Source organism: Triticum dicoccoides, chromosome 1A (assembly GCF_002162155.2).
Source record: "Triticum dicoccoides isolate Atlit2015 ecotype Zavitan chromosome 1A, WEW_v2.0, whole genome shotgun sequence".
In the NCBI taxonomy this organism is placed as follows: Eukaryota; Viridiplantae; Streptophyta; class Magnoliopsida; order Poales; family Poaceae; genus Triticum; species Triticum dicoccoides.
In genome coordinates this window covers 360,051,090-360,062,059 of record NC_041380.1, presented here as the reverse complement: position 1 = coordinate 360,062,059, position 10,970 = coordinate 360,051,090, and the positions used below count along the sequence as shown (strand labels likewise).

Below are 10,970 nucleotides of genomic sequence, written 5' to 3'. Positions count from 1 at the left end.
CGTCCTCCAAAGTTATCATTCCAGTCCAATGGGAGATGACTTGCTTCATAATTGCATAATAGCATCAAAAAGAAATTACCCACCAACTAAGTTATGGTCTGCCAAATTATTGATTTTTTTATCATATTGGAAATAGTCACAGTAAAATTAAGATAATAGAATTGTAACTACGTTCTAGTTGCGCCAAAGCGACACATTTTTTTGGTTGCATTGGACACATAGGAGCTCCCGATTTATGAATTATATGCGATTATGAATTAGTAGGGCTGAAGCCAAGGCCAACAGACTAGATATGGGCCCAGTGGCGGAGCCTGGGGGACGAGCAAGGGCCTGGCCTCGCCCCCACCCCCACCCCTACCCGCCACGCCCCTACTCGTCCTCCAAAGTTATCATTCCAGTCCAATGGGAGATGACTTGCTTCATAATTGCATAATAGCATCAAAAAGAAATTACCCACCAACTAAGTTATGGTCTGCCAAATTATTGATTTTTTTATCATATTGGAAATAGTCACACTAAAATTAAGATAATAGAATTGTAACTACGTTCTAGTTGCGCCAAAGCGACACATTTTTTGGTTGCATTGGACACTAATTTCCCAAGTTAGCTTCCCCTTCCCCCCATACTCGAATCCTTGCTCCACCCCTGGATGGGCCCACATGGTAGTGCCACGTCCATGGTAGATGGCCTCAACGAGTGACCAGTCGATCTGCACTGTAGGTTTAGAGACGATCATGCTGATGCTCATCTAGGTCCCACCAGCTGCCAAGCTACAGTATTGGTCCCTCTTTCTAGAGCTCTTTCAAGAAGTTGATGCATTATTTTCCCCTATGTCGCTCATCCCTAAGGCATGTATCCAAACCAATTGCTTTGGTGAACAGAGATGGAAATGGATGATGAGTAAAATGACAATTTACAGCTTGGTTTGCTTCACCACATTGGATGTTTTGGCACTCGGATATACGATGTATACAGAAAGGAAAAACATGTGATGTCTAGTATGATGCTTCATATAAGTAGTCATGAAATATAACCTTACTCTTTGCATTAACCATTGTAATATTCCAAGTATAATAGTTGGGAGATATTGTAGTTTCAATGGATAGGCACTACTACCAAGTGGCTTGGCACAGACTGAAATACTACAATATCTAACAAGTACCAATCACATGGTTATTAAAGAAACAAGGGTTTTCTAAAAAAATAAAAAGTACACCATCTTTCAGTATCTCTCACTCAATAAGCACATGTAGTACTAGTCGATTATATAGGACTTAAAATGTAAATAGGATCATCCCACGTAAAAAGGTCACGATGATAAAATGCTAAAAGAGTGTTTCTTCTTTTATACTTGCATGTAATTTCCTTTTTAAGAGCATTTCCAACGGCAACCCGCAAAAAACCTCATGCGGACAGGGGGCCAGTCCACGAACACAGATGCGGGAGACAACCATCCAACGTTAGCCGCATATAATTTCACAACAACTCATACCAACCAGACGAAATTCGTGCAAACACGGCCGGATTTCATGCCAACATGACGGATTTCATATAAAAAGCTTGATTTTCATATAAACACGACGGATTTCAGTACATTTACATCAACGTTGCTAGTCCGGCTCTGAAGGTATAATTAATACTTTTTGCAAGGAAAGGTATAATTAATACCTAATCTAAATAGCCGCTCGCGGATCCCTTTGTCTTCCTCATGTCCACAGCCCGATCACCGGACTGTCGGGAGCCCCGGAGGTATATGCTTCAGTGCAAAGGGCGGCTCACTTCCCCGCCACTCATCGGAGTGAAACCCCCGGCAGATGCTTCAGCCGGAGGGGAAGGCGGTGCCTTCGCTTCCGTGAAGCCCATGTGGGGCCGACAGAGGTCCTCAAAAGAGAAGAATCGGGCAAGACAACGACTGTGTACGCCGGTGTCGCCTAGGCGGTGGCCTTCGTGGGACCCAAGCGGCGGCGTACTCCCGTATTCTACTTCTCCTAGTGATCGTGGTGGATGCGGAGCCGCCGGCCACCAGTTTCAGCCTTTGCCTGCATGGCCCGGTCGCAGGCACAGGAGGCGCGGTCGCATGCATGAGAGGCGGGGTCACATGCATGGGAGGCACAGTCGTCGACGACAGCGATGATGCCCGTGCCGCCGTGCTCCCCGCCGTGCCGGCGTCGAGCAACTGACCACTCCTCATCGAGTGGCCCTGGAGCGGCGAGTTGATGAACCACGCGGCGGCTTGGGGCGGCAACTTGCTCCGTCGGGTGAAGCGCGGGAGGTGGAGCAGCGAGCTACCTCACTCGTATCCGGCGGGCTCGGTGGGCCACCCAACCGGCTTGTATGCCGGAGAACTGCTCTTCGGAAGCCATCAGAAGAGTGGTGGAGGAGGAGATTGGGGGAGCGACGGAAGGGTGTGGTTCTTGCCCAGCGTCTGCCCTCGTTTAAATAGATGACAGATGGTAGGAGCTCAGCCAGCGTTGCGTTTAATCCGCCCGGCTCATGAACAGACGTGTGGTCGGAGTACGTTTCTCGGCTTCCACGCGGGGTTAATGGGGGCGTATGAATGCGGCGAGGAGGCGTGTTCAGCTGGGCGTGCAGCAGGTGACGCCCTCGTGGAGGCAGTGAGAGGTCGCGTCCGCCCTGAGCCCTCTTCAATGCGGAGCGACGCGCTTTACAGCGTCATGAATGCGGGCAGCAGGCGTCGGGCGGGAGCACGCGCGGGAGGGCGGAGGTTTTTTTGGCGGGCCAGGGCGGTCAGAAGCGGGCTTGGGATCGGCCCGGACTCCTGCAACCCCCCCCCCCTCTTTTGTCTCCGGTTTGCGGGAGAAATCGCATCCGGACTGCTTCGCGGACCGATACAAGATTGGCGTTGGATGATTTCTGTGGTCCGGACGGTTGCGGGAGATGCCCTAATATCCTTGTCGGTATCAATAGCTCTATTGTGAATCATCTTTATGGTTTGAAATTGCTTGTGAATGACGGTGACAACAAACTTATTTGGCATTTTGTCATGTTCAAGTACAAATACATATGCGCTTCTTTCACCAAGTTTTTTCTCAAAACCAACTACAGTTATGTGCATGTCATGGCCGTCATCAGTTGAAGGAAGAACAACGATGAAGAATTCAGTGAGCTAGTGATGCAGCTGCATAACCCAACCGATTTTGTTGATGTGTCATTGAGTTACATGCACTCAACAAGGACATGCAGTACAATGACATAGCATTCATAAACAAAACATGGCTTCAAGTCCGGATTCAAAGTCTCATTGTCTCGAAAGAAAATATCAAAATCGCCTCGACTACCTATGAAAAATTTACCAATTGCTTTTGCATTGCAACGTGAAGTTATTTTAGTTTACGATATGTTGTCTATCGTTCATTCTTCGTCTGAACACAATATCATAGAGCGCCTGCGATGTGAATGCCTCGTGTGCATACTGCTCCTTGCTTGTTGTTAATCTCATCTATTTTATGATCACCGTGATGAATATTTAGAGCTTTAATAACTTAGAACGGGTCCTTGTTAGTGTTTTATTGTAGAGTACCCATATATGATCCTCTAAGCGGGCTGAGTACCCGAAGCTCTGCGCTTTTATGTCCAAATGTCCGGATGTAATCCACTACATCCGAATTTGAATTTGAAGCATAATTTTTTCTTTCTTTGAAAAGGCTCAGTCCTTGTAGTTTATGTCACTCATGAGTGCGTGGAACTATTGTTCACATAAATGGAACGAGTTAAGCTATGCAGCTGCATGTTTGGGTTGAATCGGAACGGTTCCACATGTGTATCTGCATAGGTTCATTGTACTCTTGTTTTTTTGGAAGCTTTCATAATTCATTGTACTCTTGTTTTAAAGAAAAAATATTCATCATGTGTAGTTTGCAATGTGAATGCCTCTCGTGCATATTGCTCCTTGCTTGGTATTAGTCCCATTTCTTTTTATGATCACCTTGGTGAGTATTTATTTATGCATGACTACGTAGCAAGGATTTATGAATTATGCATACCTCTGAGCTTACTACTGGCTTTGGGTTGGTGGTGGGCTTAATTTTTGCTGCGTGTGCGGCTGCAAGCCACAGTGGTGGTGGGTGATTTGGAGTACACTGACCCAAAAACGCTTTGCTAGCAGCAGTATACTCTTATCCTCGCATAGAAAAAAAGCAGCAGTATACTCTTTGCAGTATGTGCATTATCTTTTGCGTAATCAGATTGCGTCATCCTCTGGCCTTTTATTTCCCATCCTGCCTGTGCCTGGTGCGACGAATGTGGACACCATTTTCCATCGCACCAACCGCAATGCTGCCGGCTTCGCTTTTGTCAGCTTCGCAGTCAGACCGGCCGGCGGCACGGTTCTCTGGCAGCCTCGCGTGGTGGTTAGTTTCAGAGAAGTACCTATTGCGCGCGTTTGTGTAGCAATTGGAGCGTGCTTCGTGGAATCCACTGCCTAAAGGCGCTCGTTTGACACTTGAAACGCCGCAAAAATTGCGGTGCGAGAAACCCAAATTCCGTAGTACGCACCGCAATTTTTTTAGGGTAGTACACACCGCAATTTTTTTTAGCACAGACACAAACGCTTATATACACGCGCATACACTCACCCCTATGAACGCGCACACACACACCCTACCCCTATGAGCACCTTCGAGAGACTGAGCCTGCATATCATCTTGAGATTTACGAAGTCACCGTAGACGCATCGTCGTCGACGAGAACGTCTCCTTCCACTAAAAGCGCATCGCCGGAAATCCTGAAATAAATGCAGAAATAATGCGAGCACCAGAATTTGAACCCTGATGGGTTGGGATACCACTGTCCATCTAACCAACTCAACCACTCCGTGATGTGTAAATACCTACGCACCGTGGCAGGAGGAGCGATCCCTGAATCCGCAGCCCATGCACGCCTGACACCGGTCTCCATGTGCCGATCTATCCAACGAAACCTGTCGTGAGAACACGTGCAGCACTGCGAGCGAGCGAGCGACCTCGTCGTGGCTTCTGTTTTCGTCCTTCCCGGATCAGATCTCGGCTGATTGACTGATTGATCTCCGTGTAACGGCAGCGTGCGTGTCCCCCTTCCTTTGGCCACGCCGCATCGCATCGCATCGCCGATGGGATACGTGCAGAGCGCCAGAAAGGAAAGGAAAGGAAAGGGGAGGGGAGGGAGCCACCAACCCAGCCAGACAGACCCGGAATTCCGTGCCCTGCCCCCGCCTGCCCCCGCTCGACTGAATAAACCCCGAGACCGAAAGCGCGATTCATAATCCCATTTTTCCAATCCAGTCACTCCTCGCCCGCTCCTCCTCCTCTCCGACGGCGAGGAGACGGAGAGGCCCCGGCAGGGTTGCGGTGATCTCGTCTCCTTCTCGCGGTAAGCGACGCCGCCTCCCTCGTTTCCCACCCCGTGATCGGACGGATTTGCCAACGGTTCGTGCCGCCCTCCCCTCGCCGTGGCAGTGAGGAATTGTGGACGTGGCCCCGCTCGCTCGTCGTCCCCGTGCGGTTCGCCGCCGGTCCGTTTGCCGGCGGCGGTGGCCCGCTGATCCACTCCGGTTCCCGATGCCACGCGCTGCCCATCCCTGCGTCCGTGGTTCCGCTAGGTTCTTCTGGGGCGCGCACTACTCGGTCCGAGTTGATCCTATGCGACGGCTTAGTTCTCGGGCGGAATCTTATTTTCCAAGATTTTGGGGGGTTCTAATGAACCAAACTGTGCCCCGCCCTGATAGATGCAAGCCCTCTCTGTTTTCATTTTGTTTTTCAGTTAGATATACAGACCCTTTAACTGCGTATGCAGGGATAAAGATTTATTGCGCTATTAATTAATTAATGCATCTGTTTGCGATTCGAACGTGTAACGATCAATCAACTAAAAAAATGGCTCGATGACTCGATGACTTATCAACCTGTGAGATCATTGTGTTGCTCACGCCAATTATTATCTACAGTATGTTTTACTCACAGTTCTATCCAAATACATTACGTATGTGATCAAGCAATTATCCTGAAAACAAATATGCTCCCAGATCCTGCTCACATTTACTCCCTACGTCCCAAAATATAAGATCATTTTTGACACTATGATATTGTTGAAAATGATCTTGCATTTTGGGACGGAGGGCGTATATCCTAGTACATTACATATGATCAAGCAACTATTATGCTCTCAAATCCTGCTCACATGTATCAAAGAAAAAAGAATGAATCATGATTAAATACAGGATAATGTAATTTGATTGCATTGTATTCAGCAGATGGGGGACATTGCCAAGGACTTGACAGCCGGAACCGTCGGAGGGATCGCCAATCTGGTTGTTGGGCACCCATTTGACACCATCAAGGTCAAGCTCCAGAGCCAGCCCAGCCCTGCTCCAGGCCAGCTTCCTAAGTATGCCGGCGCCTTTGATACTGTCAAGCAAACGGTTGCGGCTGAAGGGCCAAGGGGACTCTACAAGGGGATGGGGGCTCCTCTCGCTACTGTTGCAGCCTTTAACGCTCTCCTGTTCACTGTGAGGGGCCAGATGGAGACTCTCTTGAGATCGGAGCCTGGGGCGCCATTGACGGTAAAACAGCAGGTTGTCGCTGGTGCTGGTGCTGGGCTTGCAGTCTCCTTCCTGGCATGCCCAACCGAGCTGATCAAGTGCAGGTAACCAAAGTTGCACAATGCCAGTTTTCATTTAATTTACTTTCATCATCTGATATAATCTCCACATCATTCCGATGACGAGATTGGGAAGTTTCGTAAGTGGGATTATAATTTATGTGCTAAAGTCATGATATTCATCATTCTCTGAAGTTGTCCTTTTTTGCACACGCTAGATGTCATCAATGTCATGTTCTCCCTCCGTTCCTAAATATAAGTCTTCGCATAGATTTCACTACGGACCATATACGGATGCATATAGATGCATTTTAGAGTGTAGATTCACTCATTTTGCTTCATGTGTGGTCTATAGTGAAATCTCTCCAAAGACTTATATTTAGGAATGGAGGGAGTACTTCCTTGCCGTGCATTTCAGTGTGTTTATCTTGCATCATATCATGCATTGCCACTGTGGATTAATGCTCTATAATATAGGGTCATTGAAAGAAGGCATCTGACTCACACCAGTCAGATTTCAGATATAGGCATTGGCGCCTGTATAACCAATGACAATAATTGCATAGCTGAAAAACTGAACCGTGTCTCTCTAGTCAGTTTGGATCTAAAGTATGCATTTTTCTGTATCACAGTTTATCTGACTTTCCCTCACCATGTGATTCATTGCTGCAGTGCGTTGCTTCTGTTGATTCTGGGGTCACTGAAAAATTTCTGAAGGATTAATTTCCTAGTGCTCTTAACGCAAATGGCATAAGACTGCATACCTAAAAAAACTGAATTATGTGTCTGTCAAGTACATCCTCTGTTCACAAATGTAAGACGTTTTGGCAGTTTAAATTGATCATCCTCTTTGTAAACTCATCTTTGGATTGATGATATCTTACACTTACATCTGGGAGCTGTTGCAGTATTGCACTTGATTTTGTTTGGCTGGCAATGGGCGCATCCAATGAATATATATAGTCGTTTTTGTACTTTCATATGTGTTATTGAAGAAGAGAGGATTACAGCTGCTGAGTTATATGCAGGTTGCAGGCCCAGAGCTCTTTAGCTGAAGCAGGTGCTGTCTCCGGCGTGGCGCTACCCAAAGGGCCAATGGATGTGGCTAGGCATGTCATGAGGGACGCTGGCGTCAAAGGTCTGTTCAAGGGCATTGTCCCAACAATGGGCCGTGAGATCCCCGGCAACGCCATAATGTTTGGCGTGTACGAGGCCGTTAAGCAGTACATGGCCGGCGGTCGGGACACGTCTGGCCTCGGCCAGGGCTCTCTCATCCTTGCCGGTGGCCTCGCCGGAGGAGCTCTGTGGCTCACGGTGTACCCAACCGACGTCGTGAAGAGCGTGATCCAGGTGGACGACTACAAGAAGCCGAGGTACTCGGGGTCGATCGACGCTCTCAAGAAGATCGTCGCGGCCGACGGGGTCAAGGGCCTGTACAAGGGGTTCGGCCCCGCCATGGCCCGCAGCGTCCCGGCAAATGCCGCCACCTTCGTGGCCTACGAGATCACGCGGTCGGCCATGGGCTGACTGACCCAAGGTCCCGGCGCCGCCCTAAGTCTCTTCTCCGACGCGGCTGAAGCGGCGTTCCACGGAGCAACTGAGAGATAATTCAGGACCATGGCAAACAAAAGAAAGGAAAAATTAACCATTCTTCTTTGCTGCGACGTTGTTTCTGAAAACCTTGCATAGACTGGCAGCAATGGCAGGATCGTTGGTGATAATAAAGGTTGAGCTTTACCTGCGCATGTGTCATGTGTGAGTGTAGTAGTGGCTGGTAATTTGGCTTGTCGGAATGGTTGGCTGGGAGTGGATTGGCCATCCGACGGCGATCCAATGGTGAGGGAGCGATTGTCTGACGGCGATGTGGGTGCGCCTTTGTGGTTTTGTTTGGTTGCAGCGTCTGGTGAGGGGGTGGGTGGGTGGTTCTGGGCTTGCTTGGCATCTGAACCACCTAACCCTTCTTCCTGGCCTGTATTTTTGCCGCTGGCTTAGTGGTGTGTTCTCTCCTCATCTTTGTTCTGGGTGGAAGGGCGGATTGAGTCCAGCTCCATTTCGCCTCGGAGTCAAGGTAATTCTCTTCCATTTCGTCCTGTGAATGCCCGCTTTTCCTGTTCATCTGCAGACCATGGAAAGTTTGGAAACTTGTTGGGTGGGGTTGTAGGATCATCGGATGCGATGGTCTTTTTAAGTTCTTGCGTGATGATCTTTTTAAGTTCTTGCTGAATGTGCCTTGTGATTCTTGATGCACAAACAAAATCCAAAGCTTTTGTGATCCAGTTGAGACTTGAGACAGGCTGTCATGTTGCATTGCTGTGGTGACTGCGTGTGTGTCAGGATTGCGATGATACGGTTGAAACTTGTCGGGCGTCTGTATTTATATATTCTTGGTTTTTTTTTGAATGATCGTTTAGGGGAGAGATTGCCCGTCTGAATTTCATTTAAAAGTGCCAAAGCCAGAGTTTGACAGCAGTTTTTGGGGGACAGGGGATACAGAGTATTTTTTTTTTACTCACAGTGTCGTGCTTCCGTGGTTTCGCTCTCGCCAGCGGTTTTCGCATAGAGATTTGTGTCGATGCTGCAAGGTTGCCAGGATGGCGCTGCCGGTCTTCGTGGTTTGACAGGATCTTTTCCCGTCAAACGGTATCGTATCGTATAGGATGCGAACATTGACAGGCTGTTGATGCTCGATTTTCATGCCTTATTATCTCCAAAAAACTTAAACAAATCAGCAAAGCAAAGCATTAAGGAAACTAATCGGGATCCATCCTTCCCAATCCAAACTGTTGTGGGAGCAGATGGGGGACGTGGCCAAGGACCTGGCCGCCGGCACGGTGGGCGGCGCGGCGCAGCTGGTCGTCGGCCACCCGTTCGACACCATCAAGGTGAAGCTGCAGAGCCAGCCCACGCCGCCGCCCGGCCAGCCGCCCAAGTTCGCCGGCGCCATGGACGCCGTCAAGCAGACCATCTCGGCCGAGGGCCCCCGGGGTCTCTACAAGGGCATGGGCGCCCCGCTCGCCACCGTCGCCGCCTTCAACGCCGTGCTCTTCACCGTCCGGGGCCAGATGGAGGCCCTGCTGCGCTCCGAGCCCGGCGCCGCGCTCACCGTCGGCCAGCAGGTCGTCGCCGGCGCCGGGGCCGGCGTCGCCGTCTCCTTCCTCGCCTGCCCCACCGAGCTCATCAAGTGCAGGCTGCAGGCGCAGAGCGCGCTGGCCACCGCCGCTCCTGCCGCCGCCGCCGCCGCTGCTGCTCCTGCCGCAGGCGGCGCGGCTGCCACCGTCACCGCCACGGCCAGCGCTGCCGCGGTGAAGTACGGCGGGCCGCTGGACGTGGCGAGGCACGTGTTGCGGTCGGAGGGCGGCGTGCGGGGCCTCTTCAAGGGCCTCGTCCCCACAATGGCGCGCGAGATCCCCGGCAACGCGCTCATGTTCGGCGTCTACGAGGCCACGAAGCAGTTCATTGCCGGCGGGCAGGACACGTCGGAGCTGGGCAGGGGCTCCCTGATCCTCGCCGGCGGGGTCGCGGGGGCGGCGTTCTGGGGGTCCGTGTACCCGACCGACGTGGTGAAGAGCAAGCTCCAGGTGGACGACTTCAAGAACCCAAAGTACTCGGGCTCCATGGACGCGTTCAAGAAGATCCTCGCCGCCGACGGGGCCAGGGGTCTGTACAGGGGGTTCGGGCCGGCCATGGCGCGCAGCGTTCCGGCCAACGGCGCCTGCTTCCTCGCGTACGAGGTGACCAGGTCCCTGCTCTAGGCGACCTGCAGGCTGCTGGTCATTCTTGACTTCGTTCTTGTTCCTCCACCCTGATGGTTCAGTTATCGTCGTCGGGACAGTCCTGTCTCTGTAACAGAAAACCAAGCCATGTGTGTGAATCGAACGAAATTTGCATTTGCATTTTCTTTCTTTCTTTCTGGAGAAGGTCAAGGTCATCTATACCCCTGTATAGTGTGCGCATAACTTTAAAAGATGGTCGGATAAAGCCAATCCGACGGTGCAGAGATGGCAAATCAAAGCATTGCTGGCCGTTGGATATCATCTACATTTTATCAGATTTTATCACATGTACAATCTAGAAGACGCCATGGAAACTTAAGCATAATGCACAAATCTCAAAACACGAGCACTTCTTCTTTGTTCTAGAATCTTCCGTATCATAATTGTCTAATTTTTTTTCTACATGAATTGCCATTATTTATTTTTACTTTATGCTTTACAACGCACAATTTCATGAATCTTAAAATAGATCAGTTTTTTATGAAAACTAAATGATTTTGAATGAGATGAACTATAAGAATTAAACGAACATCTACATCATGCATATATGACTTAAAACTTACATACTATAATATGATATTTGTTCATAATTTAGTTGCCAAA

General features: G+C 49.8%; 2 protein-coding genes across 3 annotated transcripts; both read left to right on the top strand.

The window, feature by feature from the left end:
• Positions 1–5,167: 5,167 nt before the first annotated feature.
• Positions 5,168–8,333, top strand: LOC119273001 (mitochondrial carnitine/acylcarnitine carrier-like protein). 2 transcript variants are annotated; one of them, XM_037554332.1, is made up of 3 exons: positions 5,168–5,367; positions 6,245–6,639; positions 7,623–8,333. In XM_037554332.1, exons 2-3 carry the CDS (start codon positions 6,248–6,250, stop codon positions 8,119–8,121), a joined length of 891 nt encoding a protein of 296 aa, XP_037410229.1. In that variant the 5' UTR covers positions 5,168–5,367; positions 6,245–6,247; the 3' UTR covers positions 8,122–8,333. The 2 variants fall into 2 exon arrangements, with proteins under 2 accessions (XP_037410229.1, XP_037410223.1); XM_037554326.1 differs by having other exon boundaries at positions 5,170–5,367; positions 6,248–6,639.
• Positions 8,334–8,440: 107 nt separating this feature from the next.
• On the top strand, positions 8,441–10,589 carry LOC119272989 (mitochondrial carnitine/acylcarnitine carrier-like protein). Its single transcript, XM_037554319.1, has 2 exons — positions 8,441–8,662; positions 9,390–10,589. The coding sequence occupies exons 1-2, from the start codon at positions 8,456–8,458 to the stop codon at positions 10,344–10,346; spliced, it is 1,164 nt and encodes a 387-aa protein (XP_037410216.1). The 5' UTR covers positions 8,441–8,455; the 3' UTR covers positions 10,347–10,589.
• The last annotated feature ends 381 nt before the right edge of the window (positions 10,590–10,970 follow it).

Excerpts from the sequence above, each read along its gene's own strand:
- LOC119273001 (XM_037554332.1), top strand. The coding sequence starts at position 6,248 with ATGGGGGACATTGCCAAGGACTTGACAGCCGGAACCGTCGGAGGGATC. Across the intron at positions 6,640-7,622 it reads ACCGAGCTGATCAAGTGCAG|GTTGCAGGCCCAGAGCTCTT; the intron begins GTAACCAAAGTT and ends AGTTATATGCAG.
- LOC119272989 (XM_037554319.1), top strand. The coding sequence starts at position 8,456 with ATGTGGGTGCGCCTTTGTGGTTTTGTTTGGTTGCAGCGTCTGGTGAGG. Across the intron at positions 8,663-9,389 it reads CATTTCGCCTCGGAGTCAAG|ATGGGGGACGTGGCCAAGGA; the intron begins GTAATTCTCTTC and ends TTGTGGGAGCAG.